A 20,349-nucleotide genomic window follows, 5' to 3' on the forward strand; every position below is an offset into this window, starting at 1 on the left:
GCAGTTTGGGGGCATTTGACCACTTAGGGCTGTAGGAGCTGGGTCCTGAGACAGACCTCGTGCTTCTCATGGCAGACAGAGCTTCCCAAATCCACATATCGCAGGTGAAGGAACAGCTTCTGCTATTAAGTAGAAATGAGAATACAGAGCCTCTGCGCCACGCTGCCTCTCAGCCAATAAATAAGAATGCCAAGGGCAAACGCCAGGGTTTCGGGTTGGGGGCCCGAGCGGGAAGGGGATGGGCTGCCTGCGGGGGCCGCTGCGAGCTCGGAACCCTTCACCTGGGATCCCGGGAGCGGCGGACGATCACGGCCGAGCCCTGCTCAGAGAAGGCATGCCGGGAACCGTGGTCGATCTCCGGGCGGCCTGTGGCGGAACAGGGGCCGGGGAAGTGCAGTTGGACGCGGCTGGGACCCGGCGCCGGCACTCCGCGGGAAATGTTTCCCGGAAGACTAGGCACTAGCCGCAGCCTCGGGTCCCAGGTGCAGCGCCCGGCCGCAGGGCCCCGAGGAGCGCTAGGCTTGTCGGAATGCCCAGCGCTAGCCGGAAGTGCCACGCCCTCGACCCAGTGCTCGCCGGGAAATGCAGTCCCTCTGCAACCCAGGGCGGTGGCCGCAAGTCTCTCAGGAACGGTGACCGATCGGACGTGGACCCAGGATGGCTGGGACTGGCGGCTCTGGGGGCCCGATCGGGGCCGGGGCCCTGGCGAGCGGCGCGCGGTCCAAGGTAGCCCCGAGCGTGGACTTTGACCACAGCTGCTCGGACAGTGTCGAGTACCTGACGCTCAACTTCGGGCCCTTCGAAACAGTGCATCGCTGGCGGCGCCTCCCGCCCTGCGACGAGTTCGTGGGGGCTCGGTACGGCGTGGTTCAGGGATCTCGGGGGTGGGGGTGTCTGAGAGGGTTTCCTGGCGGGTTCCAGGGGCGAGGCTGGGGTGGAATCTGGTAAGGGAGAGAAGAGTGGTGGTGTCCAGGACGATGCCCAGGGCAGTGGCGGTTTCTTTTTTTAAAGTTTTTAATTTATTGGGGGATGTTATTGGTTAATAAAGTTGTATATGTTTCAGGTGTATAATTCTATAATGCATCATCTGTATAATGTATTGTGTGTTAACTACCTCAAGTCAAGTCTCCTTCCACCACCATTTATCCCCCTTTTACCTCCCCTGTTCTGTGACAGGGGTTTTGAGGGTGTCCCGGAGCGGGGTGGCAAGGGACAGCGTAGCTAGGGGCAGGGTTCTAGAGTTATGTTGTGTTGGTGAGTCTCCAGCTGGGGTCCCAGGTGCTCTGTAGTGGGAGGAGGAGTCCAGAGAGTCCCAGGGCAGTGTCAGGGGTCCCCACATGCAGGATTTTTTGGTGTACTGGTGGAATTTATGGGTTTCTGTTAATCTTGGTAGTTGAGAGGTGTTATCCAACTTCTGTGGGTGCTTGGTCTCGTTCCCTGGGTGTCCCCAGGAGAGCCCTGGCATCACCACTGCCCACCTCTTTTTTTCTTTCCAGACGCAGCAAGCACACAGTGGTGGCCTATAAAGATGCCATCTATGTATTTGGTGGAGACAATGGGTGAGTGAGTCTGAGCATCAGAGTGTTTGGACCAGGGAGGGAGAAACATGGTGCTTTGGACCAGGCTTCTGCAGCTCTGCTACTATCTTTATAAATGTTAGCTAAGCACTCAGTTTCATTTTTCCAATCTGTGAGGTTCCCTGCACTCAAGGCCTTCTGCATAGCATCTAGTGGGGAGCACATGCTCTTGTTCTGATTGAGTGCACACGGCCTTGAAAGAAACGCACTTGCCCTGGCTGCCACCTTGCCAGGCACTCTTCCTTCCCTGCACTTCTCTCTGGGCCTCATCCACATGCTCACATGGCAGCTGAGGAGGTATGAAGGACAGTTTTGTTTTGTTTTTTTCTACATTTTTTTCACTTTTTGGAAGGGTTTTCCCACATTGCTATAAGTTCCTGGCAACAACCCGATGTTCTGTTGGTGAGCACACCTCCATCGCCTGAACTGTTCCCAGTTAAGCTGCGGCTGGTTTCCTTTGCTGGAAGACAATAGTCAGGGTGAACACTTGGTTCGGGCAGCTGCTTCTTTCTCCTGGCCTGTTTCCCTCTGACCAATTCCCCAGGAATTGAACGTCCCCAGAGGGAAAGAGCTTTCTTAGTATAAGCTGGGCCATGTCCGGTAGTGGGCACAGGCACAGGTACAGCAGACACAGGACCAGGAGACGGGGGTCTGGTCCTGTCAGGGAAGCCTTTGTGGAAGGGGTGATGCTGAGGAAGAGTGAGCCATGCAAAAGAGGAGGAATGTGCCAAACAGAGGGATCAATGTGGGCAATGGCCTGGAGGTGGGGAGTGCAGAATAGCACTGGGCCTGGGTCTGATCAGCATTTCTCCCCTTCATTCATTTGTTGATGTGTTCAGAAAAGGCCAGAGATGTGCACCAGCGCTAGGAGCCTATTGGATGTGGAGCTGGAGTTTGGTCTCTTGGACAGGCAGGGCTCAGTTCAAATTAAAGCTTAGTGGCTTTGGGCTTTGGCAGGTGGCTTAACAGCACTAACTGCACTCTGGTCTCCTCCATATATGGAGCGGCCTTGTGTGTGTGCTGCTTTTGCAGGGTACTCCTGAGGAGAGTGAGCACAGGCTGTGAGGAGCTCAGCACAGAAGTTTCCCTGTGTTGAGGGTACAATGTTTGCACACAACCCATCCTGCTCATAAGTCCTGTCCCCACCTCTGAACCATAGGACCTGACCTAAAGGCTGGGAAGGGCTGGCCTCTGATTGGTGCAGCGGCGTGGTCCTGCAGGCCTCCCTGAGGGAACTGACTTGGGGCTGATGGGGTAGGCAGAATCCCATGAGGGCCTATAGAAGGGGCAGGAGGGTCTCCTCAGGCATGGTCGCCTGGCTTCCCCGTGAATAAGAAGAGGGATCCATCTGAAAATGCATATGTCAGCATATGTTCCTCCTTGGCAGATAACACTCGGATGTCTCTCCACCTCTGATTAAAAGCCCCAGCCTTCTTGGCAGTCAGTGTGCCCCCACTGCTCCTCACCACACTGGGCCACACCGCTGCCTTGCTGTGTTCAGATTGTACCATGCATCTGGCCCTTGCGCTGGCAGTTCCCTCCTGCTCACCTGCCTGCCCTTCCTCGGAATCACCTGTGAGTGAGGCCTTCCCCGACCACCTAGACCAACTGGATCGATTAGTGGCCCACCCCTCCCCTTCTGCACCTCTTTCTGGCTCCATTTGTCCAGATTGTACAGATGTTTGTTATTTGTCTCCTTCAGGGCAGGGCCTGTATCCCAGCACCCAGACAATTCAACAAATGTTTGTCATATGAAGGAATGAAATAAAGATATTTACTGGAACCTTAATGGGAATTCCCCAAATAAGAAAAGGTCCGGTGTCCAGCATTGGGCAGTGGAGGGGAACATCCCCAGAAGAATTCTGTAGCAGGAACTGTATAGCAACAAGCAGAAATATTTTTGCTACAATGTGATACTAAGAAACAGAATACAAATTTGTCTCAGTCTAGTTATTTCTTAATAGAAAGACTGGATACAAAGAAAGATGGCCTAGCACCGGCTAGGTACGACAGTTGGTTGGAGCGTCCTCCCAATATGCCAAGGTTTCAGGTTCTGTCCCCAGTCAGGGCACATACAAGATCAACCAATGAATGCATAAATAAGTGGAACAACTCACTGTCTCTCTCTCTCCCTCTCTCTCTTTCTTTCTCTCTCTCAAAATCAATTAAAAAAGAAAAGATGACCTACACCCCTGAGGGTTGGGTTGGGGAGGGGGAAAAATGGGAGAGGGAGGGATTACTGTCACAGCTCTGCTTCGCAGCTCCTGGCTTCCTGGTTGCATGGCCTCAGATAGATCCTTTTATCTCCCAGGCTGTTTCCTCTTCTGTAAATGCAGGTGGAGAGCTCAGCCATCTGGTGCAGACTGAGATAGGCAGTGCAGGGGGGTGCCCAGCACAGGCCTGGCCTGGCCTAGCCTGGTATGCAGGAGGTGCAGGGGGTGCTGGGCTCCTGTTGGACTGGCACACTTCTTCCCTCTTAGTGACCACAGCAGGGTGGTATCATGCAGGTTGTATTAGGTGGTGCTATGGCCAGTGGGTTTGTTTTCTCTTTTATTATATCTTTTGTTGTTGTTGTTGTTATTTATTGGTATTAATTTATTGGGGTGACATTGGTTAGTAAGGTTAGGTTTCAGGTGTACAATTCTATAAATACATCATCTGTACATGGTATTGTGTTTCATCACCCTGTTCTGTTGTATCTTTTTTTTTTTAAAAAGATTTTATTTATTTATTTTAGAGAGAGGGGAAGGGAGGAAGAAAGAGAGAGAGAGAAACATCAATGTGTGTGGTTGCCTCTCCTGCGTCCCCAGCTGGGGACCTGGCCTGCAACCCAGACACATGCCCTGACTGGGAACTGAACCGGCAACCCTTTGGTTTGCGGGCTGGCATTCAATCCACTGAGCTACACCAGCCAGGGCTATTGTATGTTTAATGTAGTTGTTACACTGGCTTTGTGATAAAGAGGTGGCAGGAACATCAGGGAGAAGGCAAGGGGGCCTCCCCGAGATGTGGGCAAGCATCTGCATTGTGGTGGCATAGCCTCAGAGGAGGGGACACTGAGACATGCTAGTGGGGATTCTGGAGCCTGGCATGAAGTGTGAGCTCTTAAGTCAGCTGTGAAGTGGCCCAGATCATGCTTTAGTATTGACTCCTGGAGGCAACCCTTGTGCCAGCACCAGCTCAGGAGCTTCCTTTGTGGTCACTTCTCTGGTCCTTCAGGCATCAGCTGGTTGTCTGGCCCTGCCTAAGTCCCCCCAAACAACTCCCCCACCCCTGGACTGCCGTGCCCATCTCCTGGGTCTTGGCTGGGCAGAGCAGACCAGGACTGAGCCCACCTATCCCTGCTGTCTTTCAGGAAGACGATGCTCAACGACCTCCTGCGGTTTGATGTGAAGGACTGCTCCTGGTGCAGGTGGGTGGCTTCCTGAGTTCCAGGTCCCTGCTCTTTCTCCTAGACTCAGTAGCATTATTTTGGGCTGATTGCCAACAGAGTCACATTCCTGGGAAGGTAGAGAGAAGCCCAGAGCCTCTCTCAGTGTTCCCTCTGTCTCTTGTGTTTCTTTTTCAGTCCATGACTGAGATTTATTATTCCGAATCCTGTTCATTAGGAGATCTGTTTGATCCAGTTGTGGGTCCTCAAATTCTGCCCCAGGAGAGCCCTTCAGTCACCAAGCCTGTCTCCCAGGCCAGGGGCTGGAACCCACATGGAGGGCCATCAGTTGATGGGTCCTTTCAGGATTGACTCTGCTGCTGTAGGGGCTCCTCTCCCCAACCCTGACCCGGTGGGGCCTATCCTCTGCCGGGAGACACCACACAGGCTGTGGGCATCATGTGGACCCTGGCCTCCCTCCTGCAGATGGCCCTCCTGTAGCCTTGGGCAAGAGACCTGCCGTTTCTGAGCACTGTGTATTTGTGCCCTACAGTCTAGCCTCAGCAGGTCGGTCACAGCAGAGGGGGAGAAATAGATTCTGGGATTAAGGATGATGGGTTTCCTCTTGAGCTCTGCCATCTGTTTGTGCAGAAGCACAGGTTCACCAAGCCCCGTGAGTGCTGCGCTGCATTCAGGAGCTCTGTGCGCAGCCCTCTCAGTCCTAGCAGCCCTCTACTTCCCTTGGCGGAGGAGGATGTCAACACTCAGGACCCACAGCTGCGGAACCTGGCACCTGGCGTGGCATCACTCTGCACACCCGCCTTCTGCCCGGGGGATCTGGGTGGTACTGGGATCACCACAGAAATTTCTATATTGTTTCTCTCACACTTCATTTTAAAATACAGCCAATAGTTACAAATTCATTTTTAAAATCACTCTGAAGACTTTCCCATTCTTTGTTAAAAATTGCTTACATATGAGACTGAAAAGGAGCAGCCCCCAGAAAGCAGTATGAATCGGTTTTTAAGTTGGCCGGTAATCTTCGTGGGCCACCCATGTTGCAGAATGCAGTGCAGCTGTGAGAACAGGGTAGTGATGACTTTAGAGTCACTTGAAGACCTATTCACAGTCTGTGTAGTTGAAAAACATATTACAAAATATGTATCATGAGATTCCATTTTTAAAAATCACTCAGAAGCACACTATGCATAGGAGGGTGTCGGGTAGACCTCCAGGTATGGACAGTGGTTTCTGGCAAAGGGATTATACATAAATTTTAGTGCTGGGTGTTTTTTCTTTTTCTTTTTCCTTATTGGTAACTTTCTAAAACGTTTTTATAATGATACAGGTATTAACCTTCAAACTACTGCTAACATTCATTGTCTCTTGTTCCCCTGCCAGGGCCTTCACCACTGGGACCCCGCCAGCCCCCCGCTACCACCACTCGGCCGTGGTATATGGGAGCAGCATGTTCGTCTTTGGTGAGCTGCTGCCTATGTCCCAGGCCGAGGATCCCTTGCCCTCCCATCAAGCCTCACGTACTGTGCTTGGCTGGCCTCTCTCTGTCCACCCACTGGCCTGATCTCCTGGCAGGGGAACAGTCTGCCTTTGTGACTAGGCTGGAAGGTGGCTTTCCCTCCCCATTAGGGACAGGAAATGGGGTCCTGCTGAGCTCTGTGTTTCCAGGAGCCCAGCACAGAGGCAGGCACCCAGTAGGTGCTCCTGAGGTGTGTGGAGGGAGTTCTGGAATGCATTTCCCATGGGGCCAGGTAGTGTCCTCCCCTCCCAGGGTTTGAGGCCTCTGCAGTGCTGCCTTTGGGTGTGACCGTTTCTCTCTCTTTGCCTAGGGGGTTACACTGGGGACATTTATTCCAATTCTAACTTGAAGAATAAAAATGATCTCTTTGAATACAAGTTTGCAACCGGCCAGTGGACAGAGTGGAAAATTGAAGGACGGTGAGAAAGTGCTGAAATTTTTTGGGGTTGTTCTGTGGGCTCTCTGGCCCTGTAGCACGACAGGTAAGGAGCCAGAAGCTCAGGGAGGCCTGGGAGCTGGGAGCTGGTGTTAACCTGTTTGCAGCCTCCTCCCAGCTCTTAGATTGCCTCCTTTCAGAGTGTAGAAGGGATGCAATGTCCTGTGATGGGCGCTTCCATGGTCCTGCCTTGTGAGCACGCCCTTTGATATTTTGGTAGCAACTGGGAAAGGACTCTGTGCCCTGTGGACATCTGATGCCTCATCAGTGACCTTGCGCCACATGAGCTCAGCCCCCGGTGCTATTGATTATACCCTGACTAGAGACCCTGGGGCTCCAGTGTCAGCAGATGTGGACACAGCAGTCCTGGGGCCTGGCAGGACTTGCAGGGCTGTGGCCGTTAGACCAGGCTTGTGGGGCTATGAGGCTTGGGTCTGTGCTGGGTGGCCTCATTGCTCCCCCACCTCGTGTTCCAGGTTGCCAGTTGCTAGGTCAGCCCATGGTGCCACGGTGTACAGTGACAAGTTATGGATCTTTGCTGGCTACGATGGCAATGCCAGGTAGGTGGTGGCCTGGCCCGTGTACTCCTCTGAGCGGCCCAGTGTACTGGTGCACAGAGTGGGCCTTCTTAGTCTTGGCGGACTCAGGCTGGGGGTTCCTCGGGAAGGTGTGTGTGTGGACGGGGGTCAGGGGCAGAGGAAGATGGGCAGGATGAGGGTGATGGCCACTGAATGGAGCCTCTACCCAACCTCCACAGTGCTCAGAAGGACTGGCACCCCTGAGGACCCTCCTGGGCATCTGAGGGGCATCAAGCCTGGCTCATGTTTGTGTAGCTGTCATGCAGGGCTCCAGAGCAAAGAGCTGGGGGCGGGGGAGGTGGCCCCTTGCATTGCTGGGGTGAGGACACTCAGGTCCATAGCAGGGAATGACCCTAAGGGGCGAGTGAGCAGGTCGGTGGCAGCAGCAGGGCTCAGTCTCAGCCCTTCCCCTAGAGAGGACAACAGAGTTCTTACCTATTTCATAGGCATTTTCCTTCTTATTTCGGCAAATTGGCTTTGCTCGACTTTTCTGGTTACAAAAGCAGCATATGCTCATTCCCCAAAACTTAAGCGTTATAGAAACTAAACAATACAATTTCTGTGAGCATAACCTCTGTGAGGTCCTCTCTTAGCCCCAGGGATCAGCTGAGTGGCTGGCCCTGTCCCCTGCCCTAAATGTCAAGAACGAGGCCTTTCTTCAAATGAGGCGTCTCTGCCTGCCTGGGCCGGGCAGGGACCTGGCACCGCAGGGACTCAGTGCAGCCCCCACAACCCTCCAGCTTCATCTTCAGCTTCATGGCTGTCACGGAGTACCCTGATCAGAGTCCCAAATGATGGGTTGTTCTTCCCCAGAGCCATCCCTCCTGGCCAGGCCCCGGCCTACCCTGACAGCCAGCCCCAGGACAAGCATCCTGACCCTTTTGTCCTCATGCAGGCTAAACGACATGTGGACCATTGGCCTGCAGGACAGAGAGCTCACGTGCTGGGAGGAGGTAAGAGGCTGGGGGGCTGGGGCGGGGTTGTGGGAGGCATGGATGTGAAGGATACAGGGGATGGGGGGCTGGAGTGGGAGGTGAGGCAGGGAGGTGAGGTTCGGGGACCAGGGTGGGCCAGGGTGGGTTGGGGCGGAGGCTGCTATGTTCTCTTGGCCAAAGCCTAGCCTTGTCCTCTGCCTCGCCCTTCCTACTGACCTGCCTGGGCCTCACAACCAATTCCAGTGGCAGTTACCTGGTGACTAAAGGCCCTGTGCTTTGGATGGCAGCCTGTCGCAGGTGACTGATGCGGTTCAGGTATAACCCTCCCTTATCTGAGTATAGAAAGGACAGAACACCTCCTGTTGTCCTGCTGGCTGCTGTTTTCCTGTGGGGTTTCTTTCCCCTTCAATGACGATTTTAACCCCCATTTAGGAGGGTGAGGCAGGCTTTAGGTTGTTCTGCCAAAAGTGATACATGAATCCTCGGTCACAGAAGAAACTTTGGAAATAAAAGCAGTCCCAGCTCAGCAATGTAAGCACAAGCATGTGCATGGGGTCCTGTGAGAGCCCCGGGCTGAGCGGCCTCCCGTCCCCATAGGTGGTCCAGAGCGGTGAGATCCCGCCATCCTGCTGCAACTTCCCAGTGGCCGTGTGCCGGGACAAGATGTTTGTGTTCTCAGGGCAGAGTGGAGCCAAGATAACCAACAACCTCTTCCAGTTTGAGTTTAAGGACAAGATGTGAGTGCCTCCAGCTCCCCACGCCTGCATCTGTGAGCTCTCACACGAAGCAGGGCCTGCTGCCCTCCCTCCTGGAGCGGGGACGTGTGGTGCCTTTGTACAGACTGGGCCAGAGGCCCCCTGCAGGCCCCTTGGATGCGGCTGCAGCTCAGCAAGATAGGGCCTGGGCAGCCTCCCTCTTTGAGTGAAGGACACCCCAGCCCCGTGAATGACATGGTCATTGCCACCAGTAACAAATGTGGCTGGCATACATCTCATATGGAAGCAAAAGACCGGAGGGGTGCGTGGGCCCTGAGAGCTTTTAGCCTTTGCTGTCCTTGACTGCTGGCCAGCTCTTGACCCCCGTGATGGGGACCAAGGTGAGGGCCAGGCGTTGGCTCTGGGATTAACGGAGGAGAGGAAACAGGGAGTTTGGGCTGCAGGTAGGGAGGCTGGGGGGCACTTGGAGCTGCCCTGGATGCCAGGGTGTCAGCTGGAAGGAGGCAGTCTGGGCATCCTGGGCAGGGGAAACCCTGCTGATGCCTGGCCAACTCTCTTGTCCCAGAGTGGTCAGGCCGGGAGGAGAGCCACACTGCACACAGGCCCGCTGCTGAACCCTGACCTTGGCCCTCCGGACAGTGGGTGTCTCAGAGAGCTCGTAGCAGGCAGGGGAAGACCTGGAGAAGTGAGAGGAATGGGTAGAGGCCAGGCATAACCAGACGTGGGGAGGATTGGTGGCAGCCATGCAGGCTCTGGCCAGGTGGACAGGTGGCTGATCTGCAAGGGGGTCCTCAGGGCAGTGCCAGTACTGGGGGAAGACACAGGGCCTGAAGGCTGCTTAGGGGCCTGGGGGTACCTGTGAAGCAGGCTGTGGAAGGCATATCTAGAGGGCAGTGGGCGCGGGGGAGGGGCCCAGGCCAGAGCTGGGGGTAGAGCTGCAGCTTGGGGTGAAGGGGATGGCGTAGGAAGAAAACCACCGGAGACTTGGCCACCAGCAACAACTGGATGAGTATTGGGTGGCTCAGCTGGCCCTCCTGGGTGAAGCCAGTGTGGTGCCGCCTTCCTCACAGGCCTACCCCCTCCAGCCCCCAGGCAGCCTCCTACCCAGCCTCATGCTTGCACCCTTTGTTCCTCCACACAAAGAGGTGGGCAGAGCTGGTTCCAGAGTGAGATGGGATGGGGACACTGGGCATACACACTGCAGGCCCTTCCCCGGCTTGGGAAGGTCTCCTATGGGTTGCAGGGCACTTGGAAGACTGGGCCTGCGGTGGGGAGGACCTTGGGGCCCAGGTGGAGGCCACAGGGGAGCAGGAGCCCCTGCCTGGCACTGGTTCCTTGTTGTGTGCCCCTAGGTGGACACGCATTCCTACTGAGCATCTGCTTCGGGGCTCCCCGCCACCCCCTCAGAGGCGCTACGGGCACACCATGGTGGCCTTTGACCGCCACCTCTACGTGTTTGGGGGTGCAGCTGACAACACTCTGCCCAATGAGCTACACTGCTATGATGTGGACTTTCAGACTTGGGAGGTTGTCCAGCCCAGTTCGGACAGCGAGGTGAGCGCTGCCAGGTGTTGCTGAGGGGACCCTGGCCTGTGGCCTGGGGTGTGATCCTGACCCATTGGCTCCCACCTCCTCCCCAGCTCCTCACAGCCCCAGGGCGCTCCCAGAGCTCCAGACAATCAGCAGGAGCAAGGCCAGAATGCCCTCACCCCTGGACTCTCACCCTCGCCTCACCCTGGGCCCTGGGCCTCTGGGCCCCTTCTCCATCTTGCAGCCTGTGGGCTTGTAAGATTCTACTTAGCACCGCATTTGCATTGTGCTGAGGATGTCCTCCCAGCTCCCCGACTCAGCCCTCATCCTGTGGCTCTCCCCTCCCTGCCTCTACCTGTCCCCTTCCACGCTCTAGGTGGGGGTGGTGAGCAGTCTCTGGTCCTTGTCTGGCTCTTGCTGACTGGTTGCGCACCCACATGTCTCCTACCAGCTTGGTGGGGCCGAGGTGCCAGAGCGAGTGGCTGCGTCTGAGGAGGCGCCTGCTCTGTCCTCCGAGGATCGGGGCGGCTTCAAGAAGTCCCGAGATGTATTTGGCCTGGACTTTGGCACCACCAACACCAAGCAGCCTTCCCCACCAGCCTCAGAGGTGAGGGCCCATGCCCTTGTTACCACTCCCTCACCCCCTGAAGCCGGGCCTGTGATCAGCCCATCTCAAATGTGGGGAGACTGAGGCTAAGAGAGGCACTTAATTGGGGTCACATGGTGAGCTGAGGGCCAGGAGCCCATGCCCTGCTGCCAGGGCCATGTTGGTGCAGCATGTGAGACTGAGCACCCGCTGTGTCCACTCAGGGGGTCACAGGGGCCCCATCTGCCTGCTTACCTACACAGGCCCCTCCTCCTGTCCTGTATCTACAGCTGTGCCTCAGGGCCTGCTCCGACCCCTCCTTCAAGGTGCCATGTCCTTGCCTGCAATATGGCCCACTCTTGGCCTCAGCCAGCTCCCTGCTGGAGGCCTAGCCCTGCCCTTTCCCACCCTGCTGACTTGTCCCCCCCTCCACCCAGCTGCCCAGTGGAAGGCTCTTCCATGCAGCTGCTGTCATATCGGATGCCATGTACATCTTCGGGGGCACTGTGGACAACAACATCCGCAGCGGGGAGATGTACAGGTTCCAGGTGAGGCTCACAGGCCTGCGAGCAGGCAGCTAGCTCATGCACTGACTCTGCATGGGGCCAGCCAGGGTGAATGGGCCCTGACGGTGGAAACTGAGACCCAGTGCGTAGGGCTGCAGCTTGTCTAGGGGTATCCAGAGCTGGGGCTGCACCTGGTGGGATGGCAGCCTTTCTGAGGAGTTCGGCAGCTGGGGTGGGGAGGGGGGCTCTAGGCTGAGGCAGTCAGCAACCTCAGTACAGGGTGCGGCTGGTGGGGCAGAGTGGGGGCTCACAGAAAGCCAGTGGAGGTCTGGAAAGCCACCTGAGTCAGTGGAGGGACCCGGGCTGAGCTGAACTTGGCATTGGGGCCTCAAAGACACCTGTTTCCTAGAGGGGGCAAAGCCAGGGATGACAGTGTCTTCACTTGGTAACACCCGCATCTCCTCCTGCAGTTCTCCTGTTACCCCAAGTGCACGCTCCATGAAGACTATGGGCGGCTATGGGAGAGCCGCCAGTTCTGCGATGTGGAGTTTGTGCTGGGTGAGGTGGGTGCCCTTCCTATGCCCGGCTCAGCCCATGGTGGAGGAGTAGGGGCTTTGCACCCGGAGGCACGCTGGCTGGCCACAGGTGCCTAGAGTCCTCAGGCCCCTGCCCTGACTGGTTTCCACCAAGATGTCATTCTTGCTGCAGAAGGAGGAGTGCGTACAGGGCCACGTGGCGATTGTCACAGCACGAAGCCGCTGGCTCCGCAGGAAGATAGTACAGGCGAGGGAGCGACTGACCCAGGTGAGGTGCTGCCCTGCCTGGCCCCACCTGGGCAGCAGCATCCAAGGGGTGTTCTTGAGCTCCCCTTTCTCTTCCCACAGAAGCTAGAGGAGGAGGCAGCTCTGGCTCCCAAGGAGACCCCTGGTGGTACTGTGGGTGGGGCCCGGCTGCCCCTGCTGCGTGTGGCCATCCGCGAGGCTGAGGCCCGGCCCTTCGAGGTGCTCATGCAGTTCCTCTACACCGACAAGATCAAATACCCAAGGAAAGGTCTGCTTGGGCTGGGGAGGGGCAGGAACGGGTGGGGGTGCGAGCAGCCCCACTTGCAAGTGGGCAGCCTGGGCCCTGTCCTCCCCTTCGCCCTGCCTAAGGTCCCCAAGGCTCAGGGAGCTCTCGGATGCAGGCCACGTGGAGGATGTGCTGCTTATCATGGACGTGTACAAGTTGGCGCTGAGCTTCCAGCTGTGCCGCCTGGAACAGCTGTGTCGGCAGTACATTGAGGCTTCCGTGGACCTGCAGAATGTGCTGGTTGTGTGTGAGAGTGCCGCCAGGCTGCAGCTGGGCCAGCTGAAGGTGCATCGCAGCCCACCCTGCCCACCGCTGCAAGCCCCTTGCCCCGGTCTAGTGCCCTGTTGGGGCCTAGGCCTGACCATGTCTGCCTGCCTGGCCTGTCTGTCTCAGGAACACTGCCTGAATTTCGTGGTGAAGGAGTCCCACTTCAACCAGGTGATCATGATGAAGGAGTTCGAGCACCTCTCATCCCCACTGATTGTGGAGATCGTTCGGCGGAAGCAGCAGCCGCCACCCCGTGCCCCCTCAGACCAGCCCGTGGACATCGGTAGGGAGCCTGGTCCTTTCCCTGCCAGTGACTGGCCAGGTGGCATTCATCGTGGTCAAAACTTGGGAGTCATGGAATCACCTACTAGACCCTCAGGCAGGGGTGGAGGGGTGGGTGCAGGGAGGACCCTAGAGTGCTCCCTGGGTTCAGGGGCAGGGGCAAAGAGGGAAGCAGTTCAGGCTCAGTTGAAGGAAGAATTCCCAACCCACGGGGTTTTCCACAGTGGTCTGTGTGCCTGAGGGTGGAGAACCTCCTGAGCCCATTTCAGGAGGTGACACGGGGTACCTCTCTGGCAAGGGTGCCTGTTCTGAATGACATAAGGTCTGAAAGCTCTTCTTGGCATACCCACGTCTGGGGCCCAGTGAGCGGTGAGTGTAGCCTGCAGACCTCAGCTGCTCCCAGTGCCTCCCTGTGCCCCTTGGCCTGGGAAGGGAAGACACAGGCTCCTTCATCCCTGACTCTCCCTCGGGCTTGTGCTGCCCCTGTCCACTGGCTCCAGGTGACACACAGCAGGCACACAGGGCATGCCGGGCCCAGAACAGGGCTCAGTGGGCTGAGTTTGGGAGATAAGACTCTGCGGGTGGACAGGCCTGAGCACTGTGTTGGGAGCTGAGGACAGGGCCTGGCAGTACCTCAAGGATGAGAGTGAGGCCTCTGGCCTGGGGGAGGTTCATTCAGGGTTGCAGAATGGGCAGATGTGTAGAAGGTAGTGCCCTGGAGCCCTGAGGCCTGAGTCAAGAGCAAGGTCTAATAAGGGGTCCCTCTATGTCCCTCCAGGCACATCTCTGATCCAGGACATGAAGGCATACCTGGAGGGGGCAGGCGCAGAGTTCTGTGACATCACACTGCTGCTGGATGGGCATCCTCGGCCAGCCCACAAGGCCATTCTGGCTGCCCGCTCCAGGTGGGTGAGGGTGCAGTTGCTGGGCAGGGTGGGCCCAGGCACTGGCTGCATCTGCTGAGAGCCAGGCGTCTGTCGCCCCCTGTCTGCAGCTACTTTGAGGCCATGTTCCGGTCCTTCATGCCTGAAGACGGGCAAGTGAACATCTCCATCGGAGAGATGGTGCCCAGCAGGCAGGCCTTTGAATCCATGCTACGCTACATCTACTATGGTGAGGTCAACATGCCTCCTGAGGACTCACTGCATCCTCACCCCTGAGGGTGCTCCCAGGTCATCACGGGCTCCTAGGACCCATGTTGGGCGGCCCAGTTGGCTGGTCTTGGCTGGGTGATTTCCAGAGCATTTCCTGGTGCCTTGTGCTCTCCTTGACTTCTCTGAACAGTTGGTTGGCCGACACCAAGGGGTTTGTAGCCAGTGGGGACAGATGGGTTCTTGACTCTCATGAATCTCAGAGTAAGGGATTGGTCATTGCTCTATGTGACAAGTAAGCAGGTGGACATAGAGTGATCCCTGGTCATGTCACTTCAGTAGGCGTCTGAACATGGGCTGCAAGGATGCCCTTTAGGGCTCTGGGAGGCTGCCGACAGTTCTGCAAAGGGGTATATAGGTATTCTGGGGAGAAGATTCTGTGGTATTATTTGGATCTTGATGGGGCCTTTTACCTCTAAGTGGTTCAGAGTCTGTGTAGAGGTCAAGTTAATGATCTGCCTGGATTGGAGCCCTTGCCAGACCCTCCTGGTGAGGTGGGTGCCCTGGTTCTGAGCAGGTGCGGTGTCAGGTTTCCTCTGCCCCTGGCAAGCCAGGGCTCCAGAGGCACTCTCCCCAGGAAGGGGGTGGGGTGGGGAGCAGGAGGATGGCTCCTTTGGCGGCAGCTCCTTAACCAGCTCCCCAAGCTACCTGTTCGCGGCCCCCTACTACTACGGCTTTTACAACAATCGGCTGCAGGCATACTGCAAGCAGAACCTGGAGATGAATGTGACGGTGCAGAACGTGCTCCAGGTAGTACACCTGGTGCCTGCTGGCCTCCCTGCACCTGGGTGGGTGGGTGAGAGACGGGGCAACACCTGAAGGAACCTGCCATTCCAGATCCTGGAGGCGGCTGATAAGACTCAGGCACTGGACATGAAGCGGCACTGCCTGCACATCATCGTGCACCAGTTCACTAAGGTCAGGGCCCTCCTTGCTCAGCACTCGCTGCTCAGCCCTCATTTTCAGGACCCACTGTCCCATGGCAGCAGGTGGGGGGAGGGTGCCTAGAATCTGGCTGTCCTCTGCAGCAGTGAGCCCTGGGGATAACCAAGCAGAGCCACCCACCCACTGGGCACTCCTCACCCCATCTTTGGAGCCCACCCAATCCTCACATGACTCCAGTTCCGTCCTGTTCTGGCCTTTTGGTCGCCTCCCGCAGGTCTCCAAGTTGCCCACGCTGCGCTCCCTGAGTCAGCACCTGCTGCTCGACATCATAGACTCTCTGGCCTCCCACATCTCTGACAAGCAGTGTGCAGAGCTGGGCGCTGACATATGAGGGCCCAGGTGGTGCCAGCCTGAGAATGGAGAATGACCATGCCTGTCCTGCCCCTGCAAAAACTGCCTGCAACAGTGGTCAGACCGCCAGCTGAGGGACAGAGCCCAGAGCCTCAGAAGAGAGCTGAAAGGACACAGGGGCTCCAAGTGCCCCATTTCACTGCTGATGACATGGGCCGCACAGGAAGCAGATGGTGAAGCAGGCCCCCTGGCCAGCATCCTCTTCTTGGGGGCGGGGGGGAGTGTGGTTGGGAAGCTGGGGTCCAGTAATGACAATAGAAGGCAGGGGCCCTGATGAGGGCCCAGCAGTAGGGAGAGGCTACCAGGGAGCTGGCTTTGGGGTCCCCATCTGGTAGGAACCCAGCAAGGCTAATGGATCTGGCCACAGTCATGATGCAAAGGTTTCTTCAATGTGGGAGCCACACAGCACCCCATCACCCTCATCAAGGTCAGTGTAAAAGGCCCCTCCTGTCACCTGGAGCTCGTGTGTGGGTAACAGCGATGGGCAGATGGAGTCTGATTCAAGATGAATTTTTGTGCCTTTTATGATGGATTTTGGGGTGTGAAGGGCCGTGAGGCCAACTCCCAGCCCACATGGTCAACCACTCTGGACTGGGCCTGGATTCCAGAGGGGCTTCAGGATCCCACATACCTTTGTGCGCATCAGGGCCCTAGACTGCCAATAAGTCAGCAAAGATAGCCGCCAGGTCCCTGTCCCTAAATATTGTCATAGACATGCCTCCATTAAAGCCACAGAAGTGGCACCTACTACACACACCTTCCTGGCATGGCCCTCCCAAAGCTGTGGACTGGCCATTTGGCCCAATGTTTGGGATTGGTCAATGTTGCCTGGTTCTCTATCCCTGTCAGCAACTTCCTGCCTCAACCTGGGGCTACCTGGGTACATGGGGGAAAGGGTTGTGGAGGAATCCAGGCTGGCTTCTTTCTTTCTGAGTAAGCCGGGAATGATGCCACCCCCAATGCATGCTGCACTGTAGCTCCTAAATGGGATGGAAATGCATCCTTCCCTGTCCCCTGAGAGAAGGCCCTGTGTGATTTCACCACAATGTGGAAGGCACCATTCTGCCTCCTGAGAACAAGAATCCCAGGGACCTTTCTCCAGCTGCCAGGAAGTCACTTGGCACCCTGCCTTCGAGCTCACTTCCTTCCTCTTAGACTGTGTCCCAGGAAAATGTGGCAGCTGCCACCCTGCAGCCCTTGTTGGAAGAGTCTGGATGCAGGTGGGTGAGGAGTGCCAGTAGCAGGTGGGCACCCTTAGGCAAGGGGAGCTCATCCATAAGGCCATCAGCAAGCCAGAAAGTGGCCCGGGGCAAGAAAATAAGCCTGGGACCGATCTGCAAACCCTGCTATACAATGGACCAACTGGGACCCTTGTAACTAGCTATCTTTTCGAGACATGCTATAAATAAATGAAGCCACACACTGAAGGCTCTATAAAGCAAATTTCAGAACATCGTGTAGCAGTTCACAGGACTAGAAAGAACTCAGCTGTGCTCTTGGAGCTGTTGTGGCCAAGGCCCAGCAGGGAGGGTTAGTTGCCCCATGCACCAGGCTGTTTGCCATGATTACAGATGCAGGGAGCCTGAGACTCCAGTCAAGCTGAAGGCAAATGGAGTGAGTTGGAGGCTGGCCAGGGTTTCAGGAAAGTCTCCAAAGAAGCCACCTTGCTCAAGTCAAGGCTATTTCGGGTGCCTAGTGCTGCCCCTGGCCTCTTCTCAAACCACCGTCCCTCAGAGAACCCTGTGGAGCACAGAGCTGCACGGGAGGAGTGGGCAAGAGCAGGACTCTGCTCTCCACAGCCCAATGCTTGGACTCCATTGTCGAAGCCCTCGGGGGGGCTGCAGCCATTGCCTGGGGGAACAAACCTAGTACTGAGGGAGGGGCCCTGGCCCCCAGCTGAACCAAATATAAGAGCCTCCTAGAATCCACTTTATTATGGCATCTGTTAGATCTGATGGATGCAGCTCAGATCAGGTTCCTTTCCAGGTGGATTCTGAGGGAGGAAGAGGCTTGGAGCCCTGACAGGCAGCCCCTCAGTCAGGTCATGCTGCTGCTCAGCTGCATGGCAAAGTCCTGCACATGCTCCTTCAGAGTCTGGCGGGCATCTGCCTGTGCCCGCTTCTCCCGCGCCCGCTCCTGTTGCAGCTTGGTTAGCCGTAGCCGCAGCCGCTGCTCCCGCCGCTTGCAGGCCTGCAGCTGGCGCTGAGCTTTGTCCAGGGCGTCTAGTGCAGCCTCAGCCCGCCGCTTCCAGAGCAGGGCACTGCCCACCTGGTAGCTGTGTTCATTCTGAATGTAGGCTCCCGCAGGTGGTGGAAGGCGCAGCATGTAGGCTGAGGGTGAGACAGGCCGCTGCTCAAGAGGGGATGGCTGACGTTCTGGTTCCCTTTCAGGTGAGGGCTGGGTGCTGCAGCCTGCTTCATCTGCTTGGGCACCCAGGGGCCCCAAGAGGTCTGCGAAGGGGCTGCTGAGGCCAGGCTCCAGCCTCCCAGTGGGGGAGGCAGGCAAAGCAGCAGGTGCGGAGACCTCTTCCACAGGAAAGCAGGTGACCTCAGCAGGTGGAGGTAGAGAAAAGGGGGTTGTGGGCCCTCGGCCCTCAGAGCAGCTGTGGGGTGAGAGATACCAATAGGTCAGGCTAAAGGCTTGCCAGATCCCACCTCATCAACTCCCCTTAACAGGAGCATCAGCTCACTCCACAGGCTCAGGACCCGTCCACCACGCCTGCTGGGAGACACTCTATAGCCCAATCCCTCAAAATTAGGTTGAGTGGGGCACCCCTCCACCCATAGCACATACCGCTTCCTGCATCGCCGGAGCCGGCTGACGTTGGGGGGACCAGGTGGGTAAATGTGCCCCTTGGTCTTGGTTGTCCGGCGCAACTTGGAGAAAGACTCAAATATTGTGGGAACTGCACCTTCCTTCAGCCTGTGATACCCACTGTGGGGAAAAGCAGCCTGGATGAGAAAAAGAACAAGCACTGCCACCCCCAGCTGACCTGCAGGGGCTCAGTCGGAATGCCCTCCAGCACCCCGGAGCAGGCTCCCCAGTGCTAGCACATGATTAGTTTGGGTAATGCCAAGTTAGGCAGTTATACCAATCTCTTCCCTGCAAGACTCCTCAGAGTTAAGCTGCATGGAAAGGTTCTACCAGAACTGGGTTGCCCAGCCAAAAAAAATTATTTCATTTGTGGACTTGGTGGGAAGACTGGGTTTCTAAGGAACACCCTTTGGAAAAGCTAATGTTTTTCTCTTGGGCCACTGGCATAGTCATCCTGAAGGAGTGGGTCCTACTGTCTTCATCTGTCAGGGAATTGAGGTACAGAGCTGGGAAGAGACAGCCATCCCTGAACCCAGGTCTGCCTGTCCTTGTGTGAGATGCTCCAGGGACCTCCTCATCAGGCCCTGCAGATGCCCCAACGCTGGCTGGCAAGGAGGCTCACCTGATTCCCACCAACTCAAAGCAGTTCTCCTCGAAGTGTCTGGAGCAGAAGTAGATGTACTCGGATGCTGGGTCCCATAGGCCCTGGCCGCTGGGGTCCAGCCTCTGGCAGTTGGCTAACCACAAGCCTCGCCTTGGGTTGTCCTTTTTGGGAAGTCTGTAAAGCCACAAACCTGTGAACCCCAGGCTGCCTGGAGCCCCGGGGCCATGCTGCCTACGCTCCCCAGAAGGGAAGAGCTGGCCCTGCACATGCTGCCAGGAGACCTCCCTTCTCCCCTACCAGGTAAGCTCCACCCACCAAGGCACAGACGAAGAAATTGAGGCCTAAAAAGAGGCGCAACTTGCTCAGCGTCATCTAGCAGGAAAGAGTCGCAGAGCAGAGGATCCAAGGGTGATGGATGTGCATCCTTCCTTTCCCGTCTGGACTCAGTCCCACTTAGACCGGCCGCTTCATCCCCTCCCACCCACAAGTTCAAGCCTCGTCCCAAACACTGAGCGGCGCACACGCAATCGTGGCTTCACGCCAGCAAAACGGGCACAGGCAAACGTCAATCTTCGTGAGCCAGCACGCAGGCGCGCTGACCTGTGGAAGGAGATGCCGCGATTGCGCGTCTCGCGCGTATCCCGTGTGCAGCAACCGGCGGCGGAGCAGTGACGCGGCATCTGGGGAAGAGGCGGAAGCTTGATCGCGGGCGGCTGTCCTGGCCCACAGGGGCCCGAGCCCCAAGCTGCTGCTCCGGTTCAAGTGGCCCTGTCCTGCTGAGTCTCCCACTGCCCAATCTCGCCCGAGCCCTGTCCCATACGTTCTCCTGACTTGTATCAGCAGCACTCACGACCTCGCCATTGCTAAGTCGCCAGAGTCTCGCGAGGTGTGGAGAGCAGCGGAAGTTGGTACCATAGAGACTAGGAAGCACAGGACGCTTCCCTAGGGGGCGTGATCGGCCCCCGGAAGTTGAAGGGGCGGGGCCTCCGCGGGCACGTGCTTTGTGCTCTTCCTGGATCCCTGGGCCATCGCAAAATATGCCCCTCCCCTTTGCGCTTTCGAGCCTAACTATTGGCAGTCGACCGGTAGTGCCCTG

General features: G+C 56.9%; 2 protein-coding genes across 4 annotated transcripts; one reads left to right on the forward strand and one right to left on the reverse strand.

Annotated features, from left to right (window-relative positions):
- The first annotated feature begins 40 nt into the window (after positions 1–40).
- Positions 41–16,360, forward strand: LZTR1 (leucine zipper like post translational regulator 1). 3 transcript variants are annotated; one of them, XM_090292812.1, is made up of 21 exons: positions 41–316; positions 1,455–1,559; positions 4,933–4,989; positions 6,349–6,428; positions 6,795–6,903; positions 7,397–7,480; positions 8,394–8,451; positions 9,031–9,170; positions 10,502–10,703; positions 11,131–11,286; positions 11,703–11,813; positions 12,242–12,334; positions 12,480–12,575; positions 12,656–12,821; positions 12,955–13,124; positions 13,233–13,389; positions 14,167–14,293; positions 14,383–14,532; positions 15,184–15,289; positions 15,377–15,457; positions 15,699–16,360. In XM_090292812.1, the coding sequence occupies exons 1-21, from the start codon at positions 69–71 to the stop codon at positions 15,813–15,815; spliced, it is 2,613 nt and encodes an 870-aa protein (XP_090148938.1). In that variant the 5' UTR covers positions 41–68; the 3' UTR covers positions 15,816–16,360. The 3 variants fall into 3 exon arrangements, with proteins under 3 accessions (XP_090148938.1, XP_090148936.1, XP_090148937.1); XM_090292810.1 differs by lacking the exon at positions 41–316 and adding an exon at positions 597–857 and having other exon boundaries at positions 1,497–1,559; XM_090292811.1 differs by lacking the exon at positions 41–316 and adding an exon at positions 597–857 and having other exon boundaries at positions 1,497–1,559; positions 12,659–12,821.
- A 1,383-nt stretch (positions 16,361–17,743) lies between these two features.
- Positions 17,744–20,001, reverse strand: THAP7 (THAP domain containing 7). Its single transcript, XM_090292480.1, has 4 exons — positions 19,854–20,001; positions 19,272–19,427; positions 18,629–18,769; positions 17,744–18,437 (listed from the first exon to the last, which is right to left on the reverse strand). The coding sequence occupies exons 1-4, from the start codon at positions 19,931–19,933 to the stop codon at positions 17,873–17,875; spliced, it is 942 nt and encodes a 313-aa protein (XP_090148606.1). The 5' UTR covers positions 19,934–20,001; the 3' UTR covers positions 17,744–17,872.
- Between the last annotated feature and the right edge of the window lie 348 nt (positions 20,002–20,349).

The sequence above is a fragment of the Furipterus horrens genome, unplaced genomic scaffold, assembly GCF_987537825.1.
Source record: "Furipterus horrens unplaced genomic scaffold, mFurHor1.1.pri manual_scaffold_11, whole genome shotgun sequence".
In the NCBI taxonomy this organism is placed as follows: domain Eukaryota; kingdom Metazoa; phylum Chordata; class Mammalia; order Chiroptera; family Furipteridae; genus Furipterus; species Furipterus horrens.